The following is a 27,358-nucleotide window of genomic DNA, read 5'->3' as shown; positions in this document are numbered from 1 at the left end:
GGAAACCGGTCGGCCGAGCGCGTCTCTTTCCGGACCCTGGGCAGACGGCACAATCCGGGGAGGAGTGAGGAAAACGGGGAGAAAGAGGCAGGCAGGGGGCTGGAGGGAAACAGGGGCGTGTCCACGGTGCGCTGGTGTTTGGGGGAGGTGTGTCCGAGGCAAGCTGTCCAAGGGAGTCCGAGGTGAATCCATGGGTGTAGCAATAGTCCAAGACCGGGTGATCCATCCTGACAGACGAACAGAGTTACAAGCCGGAGCGGGATCTGGCGGAGGGTCGGGGGAATAAAAGGGGGTCACGGGGCCAGACGCTCCCTCATCCCGGACCCAGAAGATCAGGACACCGTGATGAAGCCTGTGCCGCTGAGTCGCTCCTGGACTTCCGGGTGTCCATCTTCCACAGCTGAGCCCAGACTGGCAGGAACGCCTGGCTTGTACAGCAGGGGGGGCAGGAACCGGAGGCAGGTGCAGGAGATCAACACTAAACTAGGAAGGGCTGGAGCCTCCTTAAGAGGAGGGGCTTACGAGCGTGACAGGTGTTTGTATTAAGGATTCCATTTGCTTGTGGTTCTCTTCCTAAAAGAGGGAACTTGCTTGTGTTTTAGGATGCCTTTGTTGTAAAAGACTTGAGGACAAAATCCTGGCTTTTCTCAGGAGTACAGCCTTGAGATTCCAATTGGTTGTGACCTGACGACCTCTGATAACGTCACACTGAACACCAGTGAATCTCAGCTGCAGGAGGGACTTACTGTATCCAGACTGATTAACTTCTCAGAGGTGTTGACAAGAAAGTGGGTTTCCATCACAGCACAGGAGTACTGCTTTACACAAACAGTGGTGGGAGTGTGAAACAGGTTCCACAACCCCTTAGAGTAACATGAGATGAGATGGTCAGACTAATGAGTTTCTAGTAATTATCAGACACGCGGGGTGTTGTCAGTCCCTGTGGACGGAAGGAGAGCTGCTGCACACAGAGATCAGGGGCTCGCTGTTGCGCTGGGTGGATGGAGATCACAATCACACCCACATGACACTGCCCTGTCCATCTGCTCCTCTAGCGTCTCTCGGGGGAGAGATGGGCTCGTGACTCTCTGCAGCGCTCCGCAGGTCTGTGCGGCTCACAGGGGGGTCACTGCGCAGCTGAAGCACGAAGCCCTGGACGTACCCTGCTGGCCCACACGCTGCAGGGCAGAGCCAGACAGCAGGCTGGGCTCACTGGCCAGGAGAGAGAGACACAGCAGACTGGACTGCTCACAGTAAGAGCTCACACCCGGACAGTGAAATCCTCTGCACCATGTGGAGCTGTGACACCCCTCTGTCAAAACACAGCTGGAGGAGATCCTGGAGCCAAATAACTCCCAACGATTAAACAGCTGGATGGGCCAGCTGGCCTCCTCTTGTCTGTCACCATCATGCTCTGATCTTCTCATGCTGTGTGAGTGAGTTAGTATTTTATTGTTTTGATTATTGGGAACACAAACAACTGGATTGACTTCACCTGAGCAGCTACTGACATCGACGTTTATTAAAAAAACTTCTTTCTGTCAGGCTGAGTCCAAAATGACACAGAAAGTCACATCTCTTACAACCCCACACCTTCCCCAAACAACAACCACCAAAGCTGTTTCATAACTGCAGTTCTAAACCACTCCCCCTGACTACCCTAATCACACCCCTAACAACCACACCCCCTAATAATCACACCCCTGCAGCTCTGTGCAGATCCAGGAAGTGAAACTCAGAGATCAGTTTCGTTTCACTAGAAACAGCCTCACTGCAGCTCCGTCTCTACTGCTCCTCTCTGTGCAGCTTTTACTTCTCAGAAAAATGGCAGAAGGCAGTATTTCAGTTTCTCACGACCAGTTCAGCTGCTCAGTGTGTCTGGATTTGCTGAAGGATCCAGTGGCTCTGCTCTGTGGACACAGTTACTGTATGGGCTGTATTAAGAACTGCTGGGATCAGGAAGATCAGACTGGGATCTACAGCTGCCCCCAGTGCAGACAGACCTTCACCCCAAGACCTGATCTTCACAGAAACACCCTGCTGGCTGAAGTGGTGGAGAAACTGAAGGAGACAGGGCTCAGTGGCCCTCCTCCTGCTCACAGTCCTGCTGGCCCTGGAGATGTGCTGTGTGATGTCTGCACTGGGAGACAGAGGGGAGCTGTGAAATCCTGTCTGGTGTGTCTGGCCTCTTACTGTCAGACTCACCTCCAGCCTCACTATGAAGCTGCTCCATTGAAGAAACACAAGCTGGTTGATGCCACAGGACAACTGCAGGAGAAGATCTGCTCCACTCATGACAAACTGCTGGAGGTCTATTGCTGTACTGACCAGAAGTGTGTTTGTTATCTCTGTCTACTGGATGAACACAGAGGCCATGATGCTGTCTCAGTTGCAGCAGGAAGGACAGAGAAACAGGTGAGGACTTTGATACTGTAATTAAGCTCTCAAGTAAAAGATTAAAAAAGGACATATAGTATATTTGGTGCTCTAAGTGATCTCTGGACTGTATTTACTGTATCTGTAATGCTGGATCTCCACTGCTGAGTCCTGCTCATGTACTCAGCTGTGATCCACACTGTTGTGTCTCTGAAGTGTCTCCTGTTCTTCTGTCTGTTGTTCATTATCTCCTCCTCCTCTCCTTCACTGTTTCCCTCTTTACTGTCCTCATGAAGCACCAGTGAACCTGTACAACTGCACACAGCACACTCAACACTTCTAGAACAGACTGCACCCTCATTAATGCACAGCACACTCAACACCTCTAGAACAGACTGCACCCTCATTAATGAAGTCCTAATTTAATTTCACCATAACTGTATGATCAATAATAATAAACTATATTTTTATTTGGCACCTTTAAAAGTGGCAAAGCAATTTACAGCACAAAAAATGCAGTGATTGGAGAAAGTAGAAGGGGGTTTGGAAAAACAGTATAAAAGCAAAGAAACAGAAACAGACCCAGTTAAATTAAAGCTCTTAATGAATAGAAGATTGTGAGTCTGGATTAGAAAGAGCTCAGGGAAGGTGACTCTATGATATCCACAGGGATAGAATTCCAGAGCTCTGGGCTGCAGCAGGAGAAGCCCTGTCACCCAGAGTGCTGGCTTGGGGGACAGACAGGAGACCAGAATTAGAAGAGTGAAGGTTGTGAGGTGGGGAGTAGGATGATAGTAACTCTGACAGGTACTGAGGTGTCGAGCCATGCAGAGACTTTTAGGGGATCATGAGGACTTTGAAGTCGACATGAAACCTGATAGGAAGCCAGTTCAGGGACTCCAGGACAGGAGTAATGTAATCACTTGCACTAGACCTAATCAGGATTCTGGCTGCCAAATTCTGGACAAACTGAAGTTTGTTCAGTGTGGGTTTAGATACCCCAGCGTGTGGAGCGTTACAGTAGTCAATATGAGTAAAGATGAAAGAGTTGACCAGCTTTCAGCAACACTTAGCTATAACATAGGACACAACCTGGTGGTATTTCTGTGGTGGAAGAATGATGTTTTGACAATTTGTTGAATATGTCATCCTTGATCAGATATCACCCCCAAATTCTTCAATTTTGACTGTGACTCCAGTACAGTGTCATCCACAGATAAGGATACTGCATTGGTGTGCCAAGAAACATGACTTCTGTCTTGTTGCAGTTTAAATGAAGGAAATTGTGAGTCATCCATGTGTTTATGTCAGAGAAGCAATTAGAGCAGAGACATGTCAGTGTCAGTTTAGTATGGACAGACTGTACTGCAGATTTGAGTATCATCAGAACTCATACATGCTGAAGGGTAGGGGCCCAGTGTCAACCCCTGAGGAAGACCAGACTTAATGAGTCCAATTTCAGAGCTACAATCGCCAAGAGAGACAGAGTGAAAGTGATCAGTGAGGTAAGACTGGAACCATTGAAGAGCAGTGTCAGAAACTCCAAACACAGTCTCAAGACAAGAAAGTGAGAGGTCATGGCTGACAGTGTCGAAAGCAGCACTGAGCTCAGTAAGAATGAGGACAGAAAGAGAACGAGAATCAGAAGCCGTTAGAAGATCGTTAGTGACTTTGACCAGGGCACTTTCTGTGCTGTGAGGTTGTCTGAAACCATATTGGAGTTCAAAGAGGATTATTTAACTGAAGTCTAACAGCACACTGTAAACTTTCTGCATGAAAAGGTAATGAAAGGGTATGAAAGTTGGAGAGAGGGTGAAAGTTGTTCAGAGCCATGATTCTCTTTCTCACACAGGGGTAACAGCAGCAGTTGTGAAGCCACTGGTACCACATCAGTGCTCAAGGATTCATTTATTATACTGAGGACTATGGGGCAGAAAGCAGAGAAACAGGATTGAAATAAAGTGCTGGGAAGGGGATCTAATAGGCAGGTGGTGGATCTCAGACACATAAACCACTTAACTGTGGTATAATACCTTCACCTGCTTTATTAAATACAAGACTCACGCTGGGCTCTGCTGGAGTCAATCTGACACAGAACATGTTTCCTTTTGTCCTCTGAAATGATCTGAATTTCCCCAGAAGCAGACAGGATGTGAGATGTGGTCGGACACAGGGTCTGCCTGGTCCAGAACCTCATCCAGCGGTCAAGCACGTCAGCCACAGGGTCTCCTCTGACCACTCAGAGAAACTAGTGGCAACAAGGCTCATCAGCACTGCTGTAGTCCTCTGTTTTGAGATGCCGAGAGCAGTCAGGACACTAGTGTATATTGAGATGAATGAAATCTGAAATCTCTAGATTATGAAGGAACAAGTAATAGGTTTATTCTTCTTCAGGTGTGAGAAACGTTGTGTTTTCTTTCTTCTTTTTTTCAGTATGGAATAAGCCTATTGCTTGTTCCTTTGCAGCCTACGCATGCTGATGCAGCTCCCCACCTGAACTATCTCTAGATTATGTTTCATATATAATTTGAAACACAATTATCTTGTTTTTTCATTTCACCTCACATACAGATGTGCAGACCCAGGTGTCAGGTGTCTGCTGCGCTGCACACGCTGCCGGTGTTGATTAGACATGAAACAGGAGCATGTCAGACAGGACCAGGAAACACATCTCGTGTGGATAAGACATCAGGGATACAGAGTGTGGATTTCCGAGGGTGACTCTAAGGGGTGTCTTTGTAATGTGATTCTCTCACAGCAGAAATGTCCTGTGTCTCTGTTTCTCCACAGAAGCAGCTGGTGGAGACACAGACACAAACTCAGCAGAGACTGCAGGAGAGAGAGAAGGAGCTGCAGGAGTTGAGACAGGCTGTGGAGTCACTCAGAGTGGGTATTTACCAGAGGAGTGGACACACAGACACACATTTCCACAGCTGGACACTGGACAGTACCCTTTGGAAACAGAGCATACAGCATAATGTAGTTTGAGTGTTTTCCTGTGTAATAATCCAGTGTGTGTCTCCTCCCTCAGAGCTCTGCACACACAGCAGTACAGGACACTGACAGGATCTTTACTGAGCTGATCCGCTCCATTGAGAGAACACGCTCTGAGGTTACAGAGCTGATCAGAGCTCAAGAGAGGGCTGCAGTGAGTCAGGCTGAAGGACTTCTAGAGCAACTGGAGAAGGAAATCGCTGAGCTGAAAAGGAGAGACTCTGAGCTGAACCAGCTCTCACACACAGAGGATCACATCCATTTCCTCCAGGTAACATCACTGCTCTGTGACTCTGCAGTACAGAAGGGTGTCTCTCACACAGAGCTGCTCCTGGCTTCTCCCCAGGAATGTGTGCTGTGTTTGACTGGAAACTCCTCTTTCTCTTCCCTGCTGCAGGGTTTCCAGTCTGTCTGTGTCCCCCCTGGAGCTGGAGACTCACCCAGCATCCCTGTCCGTCCACACTTCTCTCCTGAGGCAGTGAGGAGAGCTGTCTCTGGACTGAAAGAGCGACTGGAGGATCTCTGCAAGAAGGAATCAATAAAGATTTCCATAACAGGTTAGTAGAGAAACACACTGATGTTTTTCTGGACAGCTTATATATTTCCTGTTTTTCTCTTATATTGTCAATGAATTTTTTGTGCAGTGACTGTATTTATCAGAGCAGCTTATCAGTCAATGATTCAAATTCTAGGTGAAATGTCTTAAAATCTCCAGTCTCACAAATCTTTATGACAGTAAGTGAGTTGTTATATTGTGCTGTATATAGTTTAACAGGAATGTTTAAATAGGGGCTACAGTCCCAGTCCAGTAGAACATGTTATTCCTGTTACTCTGTTACTGCAGCCCTGATGAGACATTTCTCTGTGTGTCTCCCCAGTGACTGAAGTCTACAGTCTGCTGACTCCAGAGCCCGGGTCCAGAGCAGAGCTTTTACACTGTGAGTCTGTTTTCACACCAGTTCCCCTCTGAAATATACCTGGAGCTCAAACACACAGCAGGAACAGTGATACAGAAACTGATACACACTCTGACACACACACTGATTCACACTCTGATACATGCTGATACACGTCTGAATTCAGAAAATCAAGCTTGCAGACAGTCACTCTGTGTGGATCAGAGACACACTGTGTCAAACACACAGATGGACACAGAAGTTCCAGTGGGTGTAGTTTATTTAAGAAAATGCACTTTATTACAACAATGTGCAGTGCACAGTGCTTACAGAGAATACAATTCTGACAACAACTATTCTACAGAATTTAAATCGTCTCAAAAAGAGTGATTGTCCATTATCAATCATTCTATTTTGCAAGTGGTCAGTGAGGCTGGTTCACAGAATAAGAGCCCCTCCAAGCCTCCTGGGTGTTACCACTGGCTGCAGTCCTGGCTTTGAAACTGCGATTGTCCATTTCTCAACAGGAGCACCAAGGAACAGTTTTTCTGGGTTTTCTTCAGCCCTCAGTACTGTCCAGTGCTCTTTTGCTCTGATGAAACAGTTCAGCAGTTCAGGAGTTGTATAGAAACCAATGCTCTCAGGCAGCGGACGTGGGGCGATCTGGTGCTAGGCGGGTCTCAAGACATCCGAACGTCAATCCTGAGCCAAGGGGAATAAGAGACCCGGAAATATATATCCCCAGAGAGAGAGACACCGGAAGGACAGCAAAGCACAGGAAACTAGGGAAAGGACAGAGTTGGAGCTCCCTCTGGATGCAGAGGCCATGACAGTACCCCCTCCCCTTCATGGGCGGCTCCTGACGCCCATACAAATAAGCGAGCTGCACAGCACTGGGGGAGGAAAAACATCATTTAACTGAAAGGAAACCTCCGGGAGTCCACGGCTGAGAGCTACCCCCTCCTCCAGGGTAGAAACCTTTATTGGGTAGCGGAAGGGGGGGCCGGGGTAGTGCTCCGGAGACATAAAACAAACAAAGACAAGTAAACAAGCACAAACAACGACAGAAATAAACCTGGGAGACCAGGGTTACAAACCACAATAAACAGATAGGAACCAAGAGTTCTACAACACAGGGGACAGGGGGACCAGAGAGAAGGGGAAACCAGGAAGTGAAAAAAGCAAAACACCAGGCAGAAACAAAGAAAAGGACAAAAACCCAGGAAAATTACCGCAGACTGGGCAATAGGCACATTCAACATTCTATCACTGATATCGGAGTGGACAACCCGAGGAAAGCCAGGCACACGGCCCGCTCACAGGCACAGGAGTCGGAAAAAGAATCTCGCAATTAGAATAGGAGAGCTGAGAGAAAAAAAAAGCCCAGAGGAAAAAAAACTGTGGAAAACCAAAAAAGCGCCGCTCGCAGGGTCAGTAGGAGGCTCAGCATTCTGTCACGGATGTCGGAAGGGACAAATCGTGGAGAGGCAGGAGAGTGAAAAAGAGCCTATGCGTAGTTGTGGAACAGGGGTTAGCCTGGGCTCAGCTGTTCAGGAGTCGTATAGAAACCAATGTCCTCAGGCAGCGGACGTGGGGCGACCTGGTGCTGGGCGGGTCTCAGGACATCCGAACGTCAATGATGAGCGAAGGGGAATGAGAGACCTGGACATATACTGTATATCCCCAGAGACAGAGACACCGGAAGGACAGCAAAGCACAAGGAACTGGGGACAGGACAGAGTAGGAGCACCCTTTGGCTGCAGAGGGCATGACACCTCTCTGGTCACCAGCTCTGGTGCACAGTCATCCAGCTGAGGGCCTTCAGCTTGTTGTCTAGTCCTCTGGGTTGAGTCTTTACTGAGGTCTCCCATGGGATCGTCAGCCCCTCCCCGGTGACCTGTAGGATCATCTGTCTCTCCCTGGTGACTAGTTCCTCCTTTCTCTTCCTTGTATAGTGACTTTTGTTGGTACAGAGCTCTGGCTGTCTCATGGCCTCATACCTCCTAGTAGGTCTCCGGTCAGTTTTCTGCTTTAGGACTAGTGTTTGACACCAGATCAGATGCTTCACTGGGAGGGAGAACCACAGCCTGACAAAGTACTGAGAATTGTGACTGATGGGGTCCAGCCCCTAGTGACAGAGGTTTCAGAAGAAGATGCAGTGGAGTTTCAGGGGGAATTCGGCACATCTCTCCCCCTTCCTCACTGTCTGGCACATCTGGTTCCTTGTGATGTACTCGTACCTGTTCCACCATCCCTTGCAGCGCTTGTCTGAGTCTGGCTGACAGAGGGTACACCACGACCAGGTCAGCTAAAGCCAGCAGGGTGTCTGCCTTCAGCACCCTCACTTTCCCCATGAGAGTCAGCGTGCGAGTCTTCCACAGGCCCAGTTACACGTTGACCTTGACGGTCCTCTCTGTCCAGTTTATGTTCTTGTTGTCCTGGCTCTGGAATGAAACCACCAGTATCATTAGGGGCTCCATGCAAAGCTTGAGACCTGCTGGCGGCATGTTCCTGTCCCTCCAGGGTCCAAAGAGCTTGCCCTTGCTCTTTCTGTTTATTAGCCTCAAGTCTGAGGCCCTGCAGTACTGCTCCCTGACCTGCAGCCCACTCTGCAACCCCCTGTCTGAAATCAGGAACAGCGTCATGTGTACTGGGAGATCTTGAGGACTTCCCCTGTGCCTCTGCCTACAGCTCTGTAATGAGAACATAGAGAAGAGGTGAATGAGGACACCCTTGTCCTACTCCAGATTCCTGGGGGATTAAATCCCAAAGATGTCTGTTCATGTTGACCCTACTGTTCACTTCAGAGTACAGTATCCTGTCCAGCAGCTGAAACTTTCCAGCTGACTTATCACCCTCTCACCACACATATCTGGACGCTGCTGATAAAGTGGGGCAGGGCGGTCCTCAGTCTAATGGCCAGTAGCTTGGACACGATCTTGATGTCCATGCAGAGCATCTTTTGAACCCCTCCTGAAGTGCTGAGAGATGACACCTTCCCTCATCCTGTGTCCAAGCTTTTTGCTGATGGAAGAGCTCTTGTTCCACCTCCACCAGGTCTGCCCCTGGGGTGTCCCAGAAGCAGGTGTAGAATTCCTTGGGAAGTCCGTCTTGCCACAGCCCTTTGCCATTCTCCATCTGTCAGAATGTGTCAGAGTCTGAGACCCTGGATTTGTGAATAACTGGAATATTCAGGAGCAGAGCCAGTCTCACAATAATGATGGTATGATGACACTGCTCTTCCCCTGCAGCTTCACAGACACACAGCCTCTTGTGAGCGGCAGCAGTGTGACTCTGGTACAGGGGCTCCTCTGGGGCCTGTAGGCCTCTGTCTTGTCTGAGAAATGGCTGCTTCTCTTCACACATCAACCAGGCTGATGGGTCAGCAGGAAGAAACAGTCAGGACTTGATCTGTCTGAACAAACAGAGCAATAGGAAAACCCAACATCATTTGTTCTTGATATCCTGCCAAAATCAGAATGTCTTAGGTTATTGTTGGTCAGTCACTAAATCTTTAAGCACAAAAACCTCAAACGCTTTTAGACTACAGTTTGCAGACATCAAATACACTTGAACTGGGAATTACACAGTAAAATGCAGGAGAGGTATAAGTTGAAAGGGAAGAAACAGTATTTCTGTGTATTTTGCGCAGATGAATGTGAAGAGATAGGGGAATGACAGACAAAAAGAAAAAGAATTCAGGATGACACACAACCCGTTACACAGTTTGTCCATTGCTGGCTTGCTGTTTACTGGGACCAACAGTAACAGGAAGCCAACAGCAGGTATAAGTCATCGTAAATGTATTCTGTTCAGTGTTGAAAGAGTGAGCAAACACTCTGTACAGGACATGTTCCTGCAGTGTCACATCAAGAAGAACAGATGTTTGGAAAGCTGTGTCAATTCTACTTGTCACAGAAATGGTAAAAATGACACACGTTTAAGATCAAGATCTCTTTATTTGCCATATACAATCTCTTGCATTAGGAATTCATCTTTTCACATACAGGACCCCAGCTTGCTCTCCATGAGACACAGACACACAGACAGAGAGAAGCTTGGGGTCACAGTTCAGCCTGTTTTCCTCAGAGCAGCTCAGACATGTCAGAGTCAGGTGCTCATGGTTAGTTTAAGAGGGGTATTTACTGGAGCTGTAGGGCTCCTCTTACTGGTCAGGGGTAATAACTTTGGGGTCTTTCTCTTCAGCCCAGCTGGTGTTCTCACATGGTCCTGGTCATTAAGAGACCCAGTGGTGTGTTTCACTAAGAATGACACTGGAGTGTCAATATTATTTCACTAGTCCCACCAGAGTGAGTGTGAGAGAGGTTTAAAAAGAAAGGGGAGCAAAAACCTGTTTAAAAACATAATGGAAGAGATTCTATTAAAAAAATAAACAAGGAAACGGAATACTGGAAGTAACAAATGAGGTTTAATTCTATGAAATGCATGAAGACTTCAAAGGTGAAATGTTGCATATTTTGCTGTCTTACATTACTTTGCAGCATAGAATTAGCTTCTTCTTTTTCTTTTGCAACCTGCAACAGCTTATACAGCTCTCCCACTCTATACAAATAAGTAGAAGATTATGTTTGAAATATTTGACATATTTCCCACTCCATAAACCTATTCACTTTCCTTAAACTCTATGATTTAGACCATTGTGAACTAGAAATATAACCCGAGGACATTTTTCTCATCATAAATAATAGGTTGCATCTTGTTTTACATTCAGGTTTTTCTGAAAAATTCTGTGTTTGGGACAGCAGATATTTTAATGTATTAAAATTAGGTACAATTACCATTTTTTGTAAGATACTATATATTATTTATTTATATTCTACACATGTGTACGATGGATGAGGTTGTCTGAGATGTCTTGATGAATGCATGAGCCATACACAAAAACACAGGAGCGCACTGTCTGTGTGTCAGTCTTCCTGGATCAGGCCTGGTGTGGAGATGTGCTCACCATCGACTGTAACTGGTCATCTCTCACTGTCCAGCTGATGTCCAGAGATCAGGCAGTGTGACCAGTGAGCAGGACATCACTGTATCTCAGTCAGTGATACTGGTCACTGTGGGGACGGGTCACTCAGGCTGTGTGAGAATTGCCAACACTTTCACTCATCTGACTGAACAAGGAACAGTTTTCAGTATCAATGATTGGTCTTTAAATGTGAAATATTCCTCACTGTTGTTAACAGCAGACTGTTAATTTCTCATCTCTCAGTGGCTCAAGCACCAGACTCCAGGGTGTCCTGTGATGTGTCTGTGTGTCTTATTGCCTTGTGCTGCTCAGTCTTATTGAGTGAGACTCCAGTCTTACAGCCACTGCTGCTCACACTCACTGACACTCTGATCCACACTGCAGTGGAGACTGGGGATCCTGAACTGAACTGACTGCAGACTGTAGGATAAACTCTGCTATAATAACAGGTAAGAAGCAAGAAAGGTCTTTAATACAATAAAGATCTACTCTCTCTTTCTGTAGATGCTGTGAAGCGAGCTCCTATCCCTAAATCACGTATGTACACTGTGTGAAACTCTGCTGACTGACAGCACTGACTGTACTGACATCTTATTACCAGAGTGTGACTGTGATTCACAGTGTCTGTGTCTCTGTGTTCCAGTGTGAGACTGTGATTAACAGTGTCTGTATCTCTGTGTTACAGTGTGTGACTGTGATTAACAGTGTCTGTATCTCTGTGTTCCAGTGTGTCACTGTGATTAACAGTGTCTGTATCTCTGTGGTCCAGTGTGTGTCTGTGATTAACAGTGTCTGTATCTCTGTGTTCCAGTGTGTGGCTGTGAATAACAGTGTCTGTATCTCTGTGCTCCAGTGTGTGTCTGTGATTAACAGTGTCTGTATCTCTGTGTTCCAGTGTGTGACTGTGATTAACAGTGTCTGTATCTCTGTGTTTCAGAATGGCAGTGGATCTGCAGTGCTGCAGGTAGGTCTGTTTCCTCTTGATGACACAGGGGCTGTTTTAAGCCCTCGTGTCAGAGGTTATTGAATACACTCTCAGACGATCTCTTTAGTGTTAATTGGTTGTTCCTGTTAGGTAAATAGAAGATGTATTTCATTGTCACGTCTGTAATATAGTACATGAAATCCTATTGGGATCCTTAAGAGATCTTCACCTAGTGGCCAGCAGAAAGTTCTTCCAGAGGGGCTGAAGGTGTTCCAAAACTCGTTCTACCCAAAGGCCATGTCCTGTGAGCTCTGCTCACTCCTTTGTCAGTGTCACTCCTTCGTGAGGGTCTTCAGGCTGAATTTTGCAGAGCCTGTGACCCTGGATTTTGAGAATAAATGTGAAATATCAGGAGGAATCAGGAGCAGAGCCAGTAACAATCAGCTGTCCAAATCCTAGGGTACATGACCGTTATACATGAAAAAAATGACAGCAACATCTTCACCTTTTGCAGTTCAGAAAATATAAAAAAAACAGTCTCTGCTCATTTCTCAGCTGCTGTAATCTTTCTGTTAGTGTCGGTCATTGTCCTCTGTCTCTCTCTCTCTCTTACTCTGGGCTCTCCTGCAGCTTGCTGTCCTCTGTCTCTCTCTCTCTCTTACTCTGGGCTCTCCTGCAGCTTGCTGTCCTCTGTCTCTCTCTCTCTTACTCTGGGCTCTCCTGCAGCTTGTTGTCCTCTGTGTCTCTCTCTTACTCTGGGCTCTCCTGCAGCTTGTTGTCCTCTGTCTCTCTCTCTCTTACTCTGGGCTCTCCTGCAGCTTGCTGTCCTCTCTTACTCTGGGTTTTAAAAAAATATCTTCCCATTCCATGTTTAAAAAACAGTTTCCTCTCTGAAAATGACATAAACTAGATTTGAATCCCTGTAAACACATCCTTGTACCTGGGGACAATTTTTGCTGCCTGTACTTGTTTAACTACCGTATGTCTCCTAACAGCAGTGCCCTTTTTCAGATTACCGTACGTCTTGTAAGACTAGGCCAAAACACAGAACACACAACAAACCCCATTTTTCTCTGTTTTATATATCCTGATTTACAGGAGGATGTATCAAGTAAGAAGAGTTTATTTTCATCTGGGCATGAATGTTTTTCCCCATATGCTCCCCAGTCTCAGTGTGTGTTTCAGTCTATACAGCCCTGCAGTGTATAAAAGGGGAGTGAAGGCAGGTCTGGTCAGGCTTGTCTGAAGGCACAAGAGAAGCACTATTTCTCTTAAAGGGCTTTAAAGCAGGTGCTAAATCCTTGGAAGTAGGGTGAGGTTTTTTCTGCAATATAAGGATTATTTTTGTGTTTTTCTCCATGGTAAGGATTGTTTTTCTTTTTGTACAGTTTGTGGCCTTTTTCATCTTGTTTGGTGTTTCTTCCCTCTTTTGCATTGCTTTTCCAGGGAAACTGTAGCTACACTTTGTCTTTTTCCCACTGTGCTGCGCTAGGAAATCAGACCCTTCCCACTGCGCTCCCTGAGGCTGTGATTGATCTGGAGAATAAATCTGAGAGCTGTGAGCTCTACTGAGACAGGCTGCAGTGATGGGGGTTCAGTAAGAGACTCAGTGGAGTGTTTGTCTCAGAATAGATCAGTCATTTCAACATCAGCTCATTAATCACTACTGTCAGTAGAGATTGGGGTTTTTACCTCAGATTTGGGTGTTTCTTTACAGGGCAGGGGGAGTAAATTTAGCTTCTGTGTTTCCATATCAGACAGGTCTTTATCTCCTTAGTGTGACACAGTGACTGTGTGTCTAAGAATCTATGTGTGAAAAAAACTACTATAACAGAAGGGGATATGTAATTTGAATTGAGGGACTATTCCTAGGCCAAGAGTAATACAATAAATAATGTATTTCCTGCCAAAATAAGAAGTTCAGTTACTCATGCCAGCACTGTGAAAGGAAGGAGCAGTAGAGTATTGAGTTGAGAATTGCCCTCCTCTCAGGACAGGGGGTAATTAATTCTGATATCTCTTTTTAATGACAGTGTTTCAGTGACATGAAGTCAGTCAGTGTCTATGTGGCCTGTTTTCCTCAGAGCAGCTCAGACATGCCAGGGGGAAATTTAGCCAGGACACCAGGGTTAAACCCCGACTCTTTTCAAGAAACACCCTGGGATTTTTAATGACCACACAGGACCTTGGTTTTAAGTCTCATCCACAGGACAGCGCCTGTTTACAGTATCATGTCCCCATCGTTATACTGGGGAATTAGGACCCACATAGACTGCAGGGTGAGCACCCCCTGTTGGCCCCACTCACACCTCTTCCAGCAGCAGCCTTAGTTTTTTCCAGGAGGTCTCCCATCCAGGTACTGACCAGGCTCACACCTGCTGAGCTGCAGTGGGCTGCCAGTTGTGAGTTGCAGGGTGATATGGCTGCCGGTGTTTTTATAAATTCATGTAGGTGACTGTGTCAGCCTTTCTAGGCTCCAGGAGTCCAAAAATAAGAGCTGATAAGAATATCTTTGATCTTCACTAGATTGACAGGCAGACAGGCAAAGGGGAGTATTTACTCAGTATTAAGTATTAATAGTTTACACTGAAGTATTAAGTATGAGGAGAGTATTAAGTCAGTATTCTTTAGTCATGCGAATAAACTTCTTGAATCGATTAAAACCCCCATTCGCTCTGGGCATGTATAAGCCCGGCCCCCATCTCTCAGTGGTCAGAGCTCACTGATTGACAGCTGGTGTCTCCTATCAGAGAGGCGGACAGTGAGCGCGAGCAGTCTGAAGTCAGTATGAGCGCCTCTGTTTCTCTCGTCTTTCTCTCCGGGTTTCTGGATGTGTTATTTCTGCTTTAAACTGAATACTTTGGATATTTCTTCGCATTTTCAAAGTAAGTGGGAAGGCTTTCTTATATTTCAGCAAGGTTTTGCTTTTTCCATTATATTTTTTTTCTGTAAAAACTTGCATTACACAGTCTTTGAATTCAGCACTTTTTTATTCTGCGTCGTCAGGAAAATGGTCTCAGAGAAGATGAACGAGCTGCTGAACTGGGATTTGAAATAAACCGGTTTAACAGACAGGCTGTCCAGTTTCTTACAGTATACAGGTCGCTGTGGTGGGTTGTGAAGTGTTTGAAAGCGAGTGGTCGGGCTGTAGTTTCTCCTGCAGTCCGGTCGGTCCTGTGTTTATTAATAATGTCGTTTAAAAAAATAAAGCTTCATCGCTGTGAAAACAAGTGTTTAATGTTTGTATTTAGAGGATATTGGGGATCACTCCCATGTGTAACACTAGTGAAACAGTGAAGAAGATGTTGTTTCTCTGGAAGGGAAGAGCAGTCATTAGTAACTGACTGGTGTTTCTCTCTCGGTGTGTTTGGGGACAAAGACATTTCACTGTCTGATGGAGTTGAGTTGGACTGTGATCGGCAGGAGCCTGTTGTGATGTTTGTGTTTTATTCCCCAGCTGCTGTGACTCTGGACCCTGATACAGCTCACTGGGGGCTCAGCCTGTCTGAGGATGGGAAGAGAGTGAGACTGGGACAGAGGATGAGAGTGAGACTGGGACAGTGGAAGAGTCTCTCTGACAATCCTCACAGGTTTGATCTCTGGCGCTGTGTCGTGAGCAGGGAGGCCTTCACCTCAGGGAGACACTACTGGGAGGTGGAGGTGAATGACCTGTGGAGAATAGGAGTGACCAGAGAGTCTGCAGAGAGGAAAGGGGGGATCAGCTTCTCTCCCCAGCAGGGTTACTGGTGTCTGGACTATAACCCTGGTTTCTCTGCTCTCACTGACCCTGTGACCCCTCTCCCCCTCAGTCTGCGGCCCAGGAAGCTGGGGGTGTGTGTGGATATTGAGGAGAGGAAGGTCTCCTTTTACACAGTGGAGTCCAGAGCTCATGTCTACACTTTCACTGACATGGTCTTCCCTCAGGGGGAGAAGATCTATCCTGTCTTCTGGACTGAGGATCGTAATAAAGCCCTTGAGCTGCTGCCTGCTGTCAGTGTGGAGATTAAACCCGTCACTGACTCATGAACACAGGCTGACTCTCTCCCAGCTCTCTGTCCACTGCTCACACTGGGAGACGGGTTTACTGTGAGGTCAGAAATATAGTAGTAATTGTAGAAATGATGATGTTTGTCGTGTTTAAATTTTTTATTTACTATAACACATTTAAACGGGGAAAATAACATGTACGTGTTGTGTCGTGTTTAAATGCGTTATATTAAAAAAATTAGATGGGGAAAAATAACATGTACGAGAGAGGGCGAGATAACTCGCTACCAGCCTGCTGTACTCCTGACTTGTAAATATCTCTGGAAACCCTCCCGTGTTTTTTTTTCTAATTTTTGAGAAAATAAACTTTTAAAAATGAAATCCCGTGTGAGTCTCTCCTGTGCGCGCCGGTGACCGTGAAGCTGCCAGAACGGGGAGGGACCCGCTGACGTCACCACAGCCTGGAGGAATAGGGACTGTGACGCAGACAGGAAGTGGCTCAGGGTGGTTATGGGAGTTGTAGTTTATCACCAGCGCTGTGTCTGTGAGCAGCTCCAGCCAGTCTTATACTCGGCTCCCTTTAATACAGGGATACATGACTATATTCGGTATTTTATGTTCGTTTGGGGTTTATTTTTACTGTGGTAGTTTGTGAGAGACGTTTTATTTGATCTCTGATCGTGATCCAGGGAAAAGTGGATGTTTCTTTCTAGTCTTTTCTTTATTTTATTTCCCAATGAAGTTTGGTAATGGGCCAGTGAAAGCTCCGCTTTCCTTCATATGAAGCCCAAAAGTTTGTTGGTAGCGGCGAGTTTTTTTCTTCACGGACAGAAACTTGTGCTCCGTGTCAGTCTTGTGTTCTGTCCTGTCGTTTGGACATTTCATATGGATGATTCTCTGTCCACAGAGGGACTGTGTCGTGAGAGGTAGTTTTAACACATTCCCTTGTGCGCTGGTTAGTGTGGTAATTGTGAGACGCTCCCTAGAGCAAGCGGGTTAGAAGATGGCGACAGACCTGCTGTTCTAGTAAGAAGTGAAGTTAAACTCATTCCTGGTGTTGTGTTCAGCTGTGTTTAATATATATAAACTAACCTGAAACACGAGAGACTGCACTGCTTCGGCAGTTTGTGTATTCAACATCATTATCTGAGGGATTATTTGTGAAACTTTGGCATGTACAATATATAAATATATTTCATTTAGCTTATTTTAGTTCCTCTGTATTGGAACAAAACGCGCTACAATTTGTTACTTGTTCAACTTTTGTTTTAATCTTAGCCGTGTCCAAACTCTCAGAACAACCTGAGAAACGTCCAGTTCAGGACTCTCAGTACCGCCCTCTCCGACCGCATCTGAAATATTTCACTTTGTTCGCTTCGTGACGCAGCGCTGTACCGCGGGAAAACACTGTTGACAAAATGAGTATCGAACTTCGAGCTGTTACATATTTTCTTAGAAATACATTTTATTATGCACATAAATTAAACCGCTTGACTAAAATTTCTCTATGACAACAATGTGGTAAAAACAATGTTGGTGGTGTTTCATCACCACCATTAACATCTGTGGTGATGAAATGCCTGGAGAAGCTGGTGTTGTCACACATCAACTCCTCCATCACAGAGTCCCTGGACCCCTTGCAGTTCGCCTACCAGAACAACAGATCAGTGGATGATGCTGTCTCCCTGGCTCTGCATACAGCCTTGGAACACCTGGACACTAAGAACTTGTATGTGAGAATGCTGTTTGTGGACTACAGTTCAGCATTCAATTCCATCATACCCAGTCAACTGGTGACAAAGCTCAGGGGATTAGGTCTGTGCACCTCTGTCTGCAACTGGCTGCTGGACTTTCTTGTCGAGAGACCACAGGTGGTGCGGATAGGCAATAAAACATCAACACCACTCACCCTGAGCACTGGAACCCCACAAGGCTGCTGTCTGAGTCCAAGGTTGTACTCCCTGTTCACTCACGACTGCACAGCAAGACACAGCAACAACCACATCATTAAGTTTGCTGATGACACCACTATAATAGGACTGATCAGTGATGATGATGAGTCCACTTACAGGGATGAAGTCGTACAGCTGCTTAGGTGGTGTCATAGCAATAACCTGGACTTGAACGTAAAGAAAACGAAAGAGCTAATAGTGGACTTTCGGAGACACAGGCCACACACTCACAGCCCACTCAGTATTGATGGAACGGAAGTGGAAACAGTCACCAGCTTTAGGTTTTTGGGAATTCACATCTCTAAAGATCTAACCTGGACTGTGAACACTGACTCTATCATGAAGAAGGCTCAGCAGCGCCTTTATTTCTTGAGGTGCCTCAAGCGCTGGGGGATGCCAATACATGTGTTGGTGAACTTCTACCGCTGCACCATCGAGAGCGTCCTCACCAACGGGATCACCGTGTGGTATGGCAACACCTCTTCACGAGAAAGAAAGGCACTGCAGAGAATGGTCAATATGGCCCAGAAGATCATCGGCTGCGGTCTCACCGAGATTAAACAGCTCTATGGGGACCGCTGCCGTGGTAGAATTCTGGCCATCACAGAGGACAGTCACCACCCCGGGCATGAGCTCTTCACCCCACTGCCCTCAGGCAAGAGATATAAGAGCATACGGACACTTACCACTAGATTCTTCAATAGCTTCTATCCACAAGCAGTGAGACTGGCGAACACATTTAGCCATCCCCCTCGGACCACAGCTACACCATCACATCCACCTCATTGTGATTTCTTATCTATCGCACATCTCCAGTCACTGTTTACACGTCTGTATTGTTTACATTCAAACTGTCTACATGTTTACTTGCACATTGTCTGTTGTTTGTTTCTATATTGTCTTGATGCACTGTCTGCACTTTGTTTTGTTTTTTACACCTGTTTTACAATCGAGAGACTTCCTGTCAGTAAGAATTCCATTGGACCAGTACCGGTTACATATGGCAATAAAGTTCAAGTTCAGGTTCAAGGTTCTGCTGCAGCACCCCTGACCATCACATCACCTCCTTCCTGCCCCCACATTCTCTGATTCTGCCCCTCAGCAAAAAATGCTTTCGCAAGTTCAAGTCTTGTACTGACGTGCGGACGCTTGGCGTTAGTCGGGGGTCGGTCTTTTCACCACTTCTGAGACCGCGTGTTCAGTCACTTACAGCCACAAAACACCACTGCCAGGTCGCGGAGTCCTGACTTTAGAGCTGTCTCCTCTGTAGAAGTTATGTCCAAACGGGTGGGTTTGGGTGGAAGGGGATGAACCTCTGCAAAAACAGCTTTTAGGCGCTCCGAATCTCTTCATTGCTCGCCGTAGCTACTGAGCTATGTAGCTCTCAAGATGTGCCGTATTACCTCAATCGACAAGTCTCCAATTGCATTATTAGTTCTTTCCAAAGGTTTGGCACGTTTTGATCTGGACAGCAGCCAGGTCACTCTGCAGCTCACAACTGGCAGCCCACTGGAGCCCAGCAGGGGGCGCTCTCTCCCAGCTCCCAGCCCACTGGAGCCCAGCAGGGGGAGCCTGGCCAGTACCTGGAGGGGAGACTCCTGGGAGAGGTGTGAGTGGGGCCAGCAGGGGGCGCTCTCTCCCTGCGCTCTGTGTGGGTCCTAATGCCCCAGTGTAGTGACGGGGACACTATAGTGTAAAACAGGCGCCGTCCTTCGGATGAGACCCTGGGATTTTTAATGACTCTCTGTGGTCATTAAAAATCCCAGGGTGTTTCTCGAAAAGAGTAGGGGTGTCTTGGCCAAATTTCCCATTGGCCCTTACCAATCATGGCCTCCTAATAACCCCCCTCTCTGAACTGGCTTCCCTCTGCTCTCCTCCCCACTGAGAGCTGGTGTGTGGTGAGTGTACTGGTGCATCATCCAGGTGGGGCTGCACACTGGTGGTGGTGGAGGGGATCCCCAATACCTGTAAAGAGCTTTGAGTGGAGTGTCCAGAAAAGCGCTATATAAGTGTCAGCAATTACTATTATTATTTTATCTTTGTTCTTCCAAATATAATATGCATGTGGTGCAAAGCTGTGCCAACATCATAAGATCTGATTGGGATGTGTTCTCTGAGCACATTGACGTTGTGGAGTTTGTCTTCTGCACCACTTTGGAGGGCTTTGTAAAAGAGTCCTTCACGCCAAATCGAGTCAAATGCTTTTTCGAAATCGACAAAGCAGCCAAAAATATTTCCTTTGTGTTTCTGGTGGACGTGTTTGTCTATCAGTGTGTGTAGGGTGTAAATGTGATCAGATGTGCGGTGATCTGGCAAGAAGCCAATCTGACTCTTGCTCAGGACACTGTGTTCAGTAAGGAAGGCCAGTATTCATGTGTTCAGGATACTGCAGAATACCTTCCCCAGGTTACTGTTCACACAGATGCCCCGGTAGTTGTTGGGATGGAGTCTGTCTCCACTCTTACAGATGGGCGTGATCAGTCCTTGGTTCCAGGCCTCGGGGAAACAGCCGGCTGTCATGATGAGATTGAGGAGGTTGAGCAGGGCTGTTTTTGTTTTTTTTTAATGATTCAGTGTTTAAAGAATTTACAGGTACAACTACAACTAGAGGAGCAGAGACCAGTACAAGAGGAAAAAGACACAATCAGAAAAAAAACAATTAACCGCCAGAGGTGATGAAGGAAATTATATAAGAAGATTATTTTTGACATAGAACAAACGTTCACTTGCTTTTGCACTTTTCAGATTCCTAGAGAATGAAAATAAATGTTTCAAACTTATTGAAACAGGAGCCGGGGGGTCCATCCGAGACAGACGGGTTCCGATCCGGAACGGGATCCGGGGCAGGGACAGGGACTCGAACCAGGCGCTGCGAGCCCCGGGTCAGGGGTCAGGGTGAAGTCGGGGTGAAGCCCGTGCCGTCGGGGCTCTCCTGGAGCTGCTGGCAGGCGGGTCTTCCCAGTGCTGAGCCCGGAACAGCGGGAGGGGCAGGACTGGGGGCAGGGGCCCGTCACCAGGGGACATCGGAGAGGACCGGAGCGCCCCCTAGAGGAGGGGTGGGGATGGTGACATGTCCCAGACTCCTCGACTTCCTCTCGGCTCGTTTCGTCACGCGTGTCCCTCGCTGCTGTTTGAGCGCGTGTGCCGCGTCCTGTTTCACCACGCCCCCTGACAACCCTAATCACACCCCTAGCAACCACACCCCCTAATAATCACACCCCCGCAGCTCTGTGCAGATCCAGGAAGTGAAACTCAGAGATCAGTTTCGTTTCACTAGAAACAGCCTCACTGCAGCTCCGTCTCTACTGCTCCTCTCTGTGCAGTTTCTACTTGTCAGAAAAATGGCAGAAGGCAGTATTTCAGTTTCTCAGGACCAGTTCAGCTGCTCAGTGTGTCTGGATTTGCTGAAGGATCCAGTGGCTCTGCTCTGTGGACACAGTTACTGTATGGGCTGTATTAAGAACTGCTGGGATCAGGAAGATCAGACTGGGATCTACAGCTGCCCCCAGTGCAGACAGACCTTCACCCCAAGACCTGATCTTCACAGAAACACCATCCTGGCTGAAGTGGTGGAGAAACTGAAGGAGACAGGGCTCAGTGGTCCTCCTCCTGCTCACAGTCCTGCTGGCCCTGGAGATGTGCTGTGTGATGTCTGCACTGGGAGACAGAGGGGAGCTGTGAAATCCTGTCTGGTGTGTCTGGCCTCTTACTGTCAGACTCACCTCCAGCCTCACTATGAATCTCCTGCTTTCAAGAGACACAAGCTGGTTGAGGCCACAGGACAACTGCCTCGTCCTGTTTCACTGTGGCGGAGCTGAGCTGCACGTCTGCGGTTCGTCTGTGCTCTCGGCGCGCTGCTGCCCAGACAGGGGGCTGCCATCAGGTGTGCCACCGCAGTGAGACACGCCTCTCTCCCCTGTTAATCATTACCACCCGCCACCCACACCAGAAACACACCAGATCATAACCAGAGAAATAAAGGTTCTCTCTCACTCCATCTGTATGAACCCCTCTCTCTCTCAGGTCAGTGTTAATGTACTGGAGTGTCCAGTCAGTGTGTCTGTCTTAACCCCTCTCTCTCTCAGTGCAGTGTTCATGTACTGGAGTGTCCAGTCAGTGTGTGTGTATTAACCCCTCTCTCTCTCTCAGTGCAGTGTTAATGTACTGGAGTGCCCAGTCAGTGTGTGTGTATTAACCCCTCTCTCTCTCAGTGCAGTGTTAATGTACTGGAGTGTCAGTCAGTGTGTGTGTATTAACCCCTCTCTCTCTCAGTGCAGTGTTAATGTACTGGAGTGTCCAGTCAGTGTGTCTGTATTAACCGCTCTCTCTCTCAGTGCAGTGTTAATGTACTGCAGTGTCCAGTCAGTGTCTGTATGAACCCCCCTCTCTCTCTGTGTGTTTTTCGCGAGACTGAGGGAGTGAGTGGGTGGAGTTTCGGTGGGTTTGATCATGTGGCGGTGTTTCTTCACTGGTTTTGTGTTTTTCTGTCTTTTTTGGGGAAAAGCGGGGTTTATTTTCTCATCATGGCTGGTTCTGGAGGCTCTGATCCTCCAGACCTCTCCTTTGAGAAACTAACTCGACGCCATGGTGTGAAAATCTCCCCTGCGGAGTTCTGTCCGCTGGAGTGGTGCATTCTTGCAGTCGGGGAGGTTGTGGGCTGCAGGAACATCAGGTCCGCTTCCCGCATGAGTGGAGGGATAGTCATTTTCCTGCAGTCTACCGATCTGGCCGATCTGTTCGTGTTTTATGTTCTTTCTTTTTTTCTTTTCCGCAAACATGGGCGACATTAGAAGAGGGAGTTTGAACACCAATGTGTGCCGGAGGGCTTTGAAGCGAGCTGCGGTGTTGGAGATTATCAAAAAAAAGAGCCTGCAGGTGACTTTCCTGCAGGAGACCCACACCGACAGCTCCAACATCGTCGCCTGGCAGCGGAGTGGCAGGGGGACATCGTGTACAGTCACGGGTCCCCTGTGAGCGCGGGGGTCGCGGTGCTGTTCTCTGTGGGGTTCAAGCCCCTCTCTATCGCCGTCCAGGAGGTGGTGAAGGGTCGCTTGCTACTCGTGCGAGTAGTTCTCGGGAAGAAATCCATTGTTTTTATTAACGTTTACGCACCCACCGACGGCGGGGAGAGGGTCACCCTCTTCAGGGAGCTTGAGACTGCACTGGCGACCTGCCAGCCTGAAGAGCTGGTCTTCCTGGGGGGGATTTCAACTGCACAGAGAGCAGCACACTGGACAGGAATCACGCAGAGCCACATGGCCCGTTGGCCAGGGAGCTGCGCAGGATCCTCGTCAAGTCTGACCTCACTGACATCTGGAGGAGATGTCATGGGGACACGAGGCAGTACACCTGGGCCCAGGTCAGGGGGAATACCCTCTCTCTGGCCAGGCTAGACCGATTCTACTGCCGTAAACATCATTACAGCATCGTCAAGCAGTGCTCCATCTGTCCAGTGGGCCTGTCGGACCACTGTCTCACTGTCTGCACAGTCGCTGTGCCATCAGTGAGGTCCCACAGTGCCTACTGGCACTTTAATACCCAGCTGCTTGACGATGCTCACTTCTGTGACTGCCTGGTGTTCTTCTGGCAGCAGTGGAGGAGTCAGAAAGCCCACTTTGTCTCCCTGAGGCAGTGGTGGGATATTGGCAAGGTGCAGATTTGCCAGTTCTGCCAGCAGTACACTGGAAGTGTCATGAGAGTTATCCGTGAGTCCATGAAGGCTCTGGAGAGAGACATTCTGGAGCTCCACCAGGCTCTAGAGTGTCGTGCAGACAGGAGGCTAATTGATGACCTCCACACCCAAAAAGCATCACTCATTGGCCTTCTGGACACAAAAGTACAAGGAGCTCTAATAAATTCTAGGGTTCAGAGTGCATCACATGTAGACGCCCCGACTCGCTACTTCTTCGGCCTAGAGAAGAAACCGGGCCAGAGCCGGCAAATCCACTGCCTGCGCTCGGAGACAGGGCAGGAGCTGCACGAGGCCGGGCAGATCCAGGAGAGGACCGTGCAGTTCTACAAAGCGCTCTTCTCCAGCGAGGCTAGTGAGGACTCGGTCCGCACACGCAGGTTCCTTGAAGACCTTCCACAGGTCCCCGAAGAGGAGAGGGCAGGGCTGGAGAGGCCTCTCTCCCTGGAGGAGCTCTCCACTGCACTCAGTGGCTTGAGCAATGGCAAGACCCTTGGTCTCGATGACCTGCCAGCCGAATTCTATCGTGCCTTCTGGGCTGTGCTGGGTCCTGACCTGCTCGATGTATATTTGGAAAGTCTGGAGCAGGGGGACCTGCCACTGAGTTGCAGGAGAGCTGTTGTCACCCTGCTGCCCAAGAAAGGGGACCTGTATAACATTAAGAACTGGAGACCTGTTGCCCTGCTGTGTGTGGATTATAAAATCCTGTCCAAGGCTCTGGCCAACAGGCTGAAGGTGGTGCTAGGGTCCGTGGTGCACTCCGACCAATTGTACTGCGTGCCCGGAAGGTCAATCTTTGATAACATATTTCTGATTCAAGATGTTTTGGCCACCTCCAGACTATTGGGTTAAGATACTGGTCTCATTTCGTTAGACCAGGAAAAGGCCTTTGATAGGGTTGAACATCAGTATTTGTGGAGGACCATGAGGTCCTAAGGGTTCAGCCCCATCTTTGTTGCCATGATTCAGGTGCTGTTTAGTGACATCTTCAGTGTGCTAAAGGTCAACGGAGGGCTGAGTGCTCCGTTTCCAGTGTGGAGGGGAATCAGGCAGGGCTGTGCACTCTCAGGAATGCTCTACTCCCTTGCCATTGAGCCTCTGCTACATCAGCTGCGCCGGGTCATCAGGGGCCTGTCCATCCCGGGCTGCCCCGATTCCACTGTCAAGATCTCGGCGTACGCTGATGACATCATGGTTGTGGTTGGAGGAGAACAGGATGTCAGGGCGCTACAGACAACTTTGAGTGATTTCCAGCGGCTATCATCAGCCAAAGTAAACTGGGCCAAGAGTAGCGCCCTACTCCTGGGGGAGTAGAGCGAGATGGGTCCCCCAGTCTTGCCAGAGAGGCTCAGCTGGACCTGAGGGGGACTCAAATACCTGGGGGTGCACCTGGGGGACGAGGCCAGCGTGAAAAAGAACTGGGAGGGGCTCCTGGAAAAAGTGAAAGGTCGTCTGGACCGCTGGCGCTGGCTGCTCCCCCAGATCTCCTACAGAGGCCGGGTTCTGATTGTCAACACCCTGGTGGCTTCGATGTTGTGGCATCGCTTGGTGTGCCTGGAGCCACCAGCCCGACTGGTCGAGGAGCTGCAGGCCACGCTCCTCGACTTCTTCTGGGACGGACTGCACTGGCTGTGGAGGGGCGTCCTCTATCTGCCCAGAGAGGACGGAGGGCAAGGACTTATCGACATCCGTAGCCGGGTGGACACCTTTCGCCTGAAGGCAGTGCAGAAACTGCTGTTCGGCCCGGCCTCGCTGTCCTGGAGGGAGCTGACCTTCACCCTGCTGCGTCGAGCAGGACACCTCGGGCTCGACTGTGTGCTCTTCCTGATAGACACCAGCCTCCTCTCTACCGTCTCTATCTTCTCGCCCCTCTCTCTCCTCTCTCCTCTCTCTCCTCTCTATCTTCTCGCCCCTCTCTCTCCTCTCTCCCCTCTCTATCTTCTCTCCCCTCTCATCTTCTCACCCCTCTCTCTCCTCTCGCCCCTCTCTCCTCTCTCCCCTCTCTATCTTCTCTCCCTTCTCTCCTCTCGCCCCTCTCTATCTTCTCGCCCCTCTCTCTCCTCTCTTCACTCTCTATCTTCTCACCCCTCTCTCTCCTCTCGCCCCTCTCTATCTTCTCGCCCCTCTCTCTCCTCTCTCCATCTCTATCTTCTCTCCCCTCTCATCTTCTCTCCCCCTTCTCCTCTCGCCCCTCTCTATCTTCTCAACCCTCTCTCTCCTGTCTCCTCTCTCTCTCCTCTCGCAACTCTCTCCTCTCACACGTCTCTATTTTCTCACCCCTCTCTCTCCTCTTTCTCCTCTCTATCTTCTCTCCCCTCTCTCCCTTCTCTCTTCTTTCTCCCCTCTCTATCTTCTCACCCCTCTCTCTCCTCTCCCCTCTCTCTCCTCTCACCCCTCTCTATCTTCTCGCCCCTCTCTATATTCTCGTCCCTCTCTCTCCTCTCTCCCCTCAATCTCCTCTCTCTCCTCTCTCCCCTCTCTATCTGTTTGCCCTTCTCAATCTTCTCACCCCTTTCTCTCCTCTTTCTCCTCTCTATCTTCTCTCCCCTCTCTCCCCTCTCTCTCCTCTCTCCCCTCTCTATCTTCTTGCCCTTCTCTATCTTCTCACCCCTCTCTCTCCTCTTTCTCCTCTCTATCTTCTCTCCCCTCTCTCCCCTCTCACCCCTCTCTATCTTCTCGCCCCTCTCTCTCCTCTCTCCCCTCTCTATCTTCTCTCCCCTATCTACTCGCCCCTCTCATCTTCTCACCCCTCTCAATCTTCTCTCCACTCTCTCTCCTCTCTACCCTCTCTCTCCTCTCTACACTCTCTCCCCTCTCTCATCTCTCTCTCCTCTCGCCCCTCTCTATCTTCTCTCCCCTCTCTCTCCTCTCTCTCCTCTCTATCTTTTCACCCCTCTCTCTCCTCTCGCCCCTCTCTCTCCTCTCTCCGCTCTCTATCTTCTCTCCCCTCTCTCCTCTCGCTCTTCTCTCTCCTCTCGCCCCTCTCTATCTTCTCTCCCCTCTCTCTCCTCTCAACCCTCTCTCTCCTCTCTCCCCTCTCTCTCCTCTCACCCCTCTCTATCTTTTTGCCCATCTCTATCTTCTCACCCCTCTCTCTCCTCTTTCTCCTCTCTATCTTCTCTCCCCTCTCTCTCCTCTCTCCCCTCTCTATCTTCTCGTCCCTCTCAATTCCTCACCCCTCTCAATCGTCTCTCCCCTCTCTCTCCTCTCGCCCCTTTCTATCTTCTCTCCCCTCTCTATCTACTCGCCCCTCTCTTTCCTCTCACCCCTCTCTATCTTCTCGTCCCTCTCTCTCCTCTCTCCTCTCTCCCCTCTCTATCTTCTCTGCCCTTTCTCCTCTCACCCCTCTCTATCTTCTCACCCCTCTCTCTCCTCTCTCCTCTCTCTCTCCTCTCTCCCCTCTCTATCTTCTCGCCCTTCTCTATCTTCTCACCCCTCTCTCTCCTCTTTCTCCTCTCTATCTTCTCTCTCTTCTCTCCCCTCTCTCTCCTCTCTACACTCTCTCTCCTCTCGCCCCCTCTATCTTCTCGCCCATCTCTATCTTTTCGTCCC

At 48.6% G+C, this 27,358-nt stretch overlaps 1 protein-coding gene across 1 annotated transcript; it reads left to right on the top strand.

The window, feature by feature from the left end:
- Nucleotides 1-1,660: 1,660 nt before the first annotated feature.
- On the top strand, nucleotides 1,661-16,546 carry LOC148659651 (E3 ubiquitin-protein ligase TRIM39-like). Its single transcript, XM_088637560.1, has 8 exons — nucleotides 1,661-2,415; nucleotides 5,167-5,262; nucleotides 5,408-5,641; nucleotides 5,768-5,927; nucleotides 6,249-6,308; nucleotides 11,758-11,790; nucleotides 12,191-12,217; nucleotides 15,636-16,546. The coding sequence occupies exons 1-8, from the start codon at nucleotides 1,825-1,827 to the stop codon at nucleotides 16,202-16,204; spliced, it is 1,770 nt and encodes a 589-aa protein (XP_088493686.1). The 5' UTR covers nucleotides 1,661-1,824; the 3' UTR covers nucleotides 16,205-16,546.
- The last annotated feature ends 10,812 nt before the right edge of the window (nucleotides 16,547-27,358 follow it).

Source organism: Lepisosteus platostomus, chromosome 6 (assembly GCF_059453375.1).
Source record: "Lepisosteus platostomus isolate fLepPlt1 chromosome 6, fLepPlt1.hap1, whole genome shotgun sequence".
NCBI lineage: Eukaryota > Metazoa > Chordata > Actinopteri > Semionotiformes > Lepisosteidae > Lepisosteus > Lepisosteus platostomus.
This window is presented reverse-complemented; position numbering and strand designations above follow the sequence as displayed.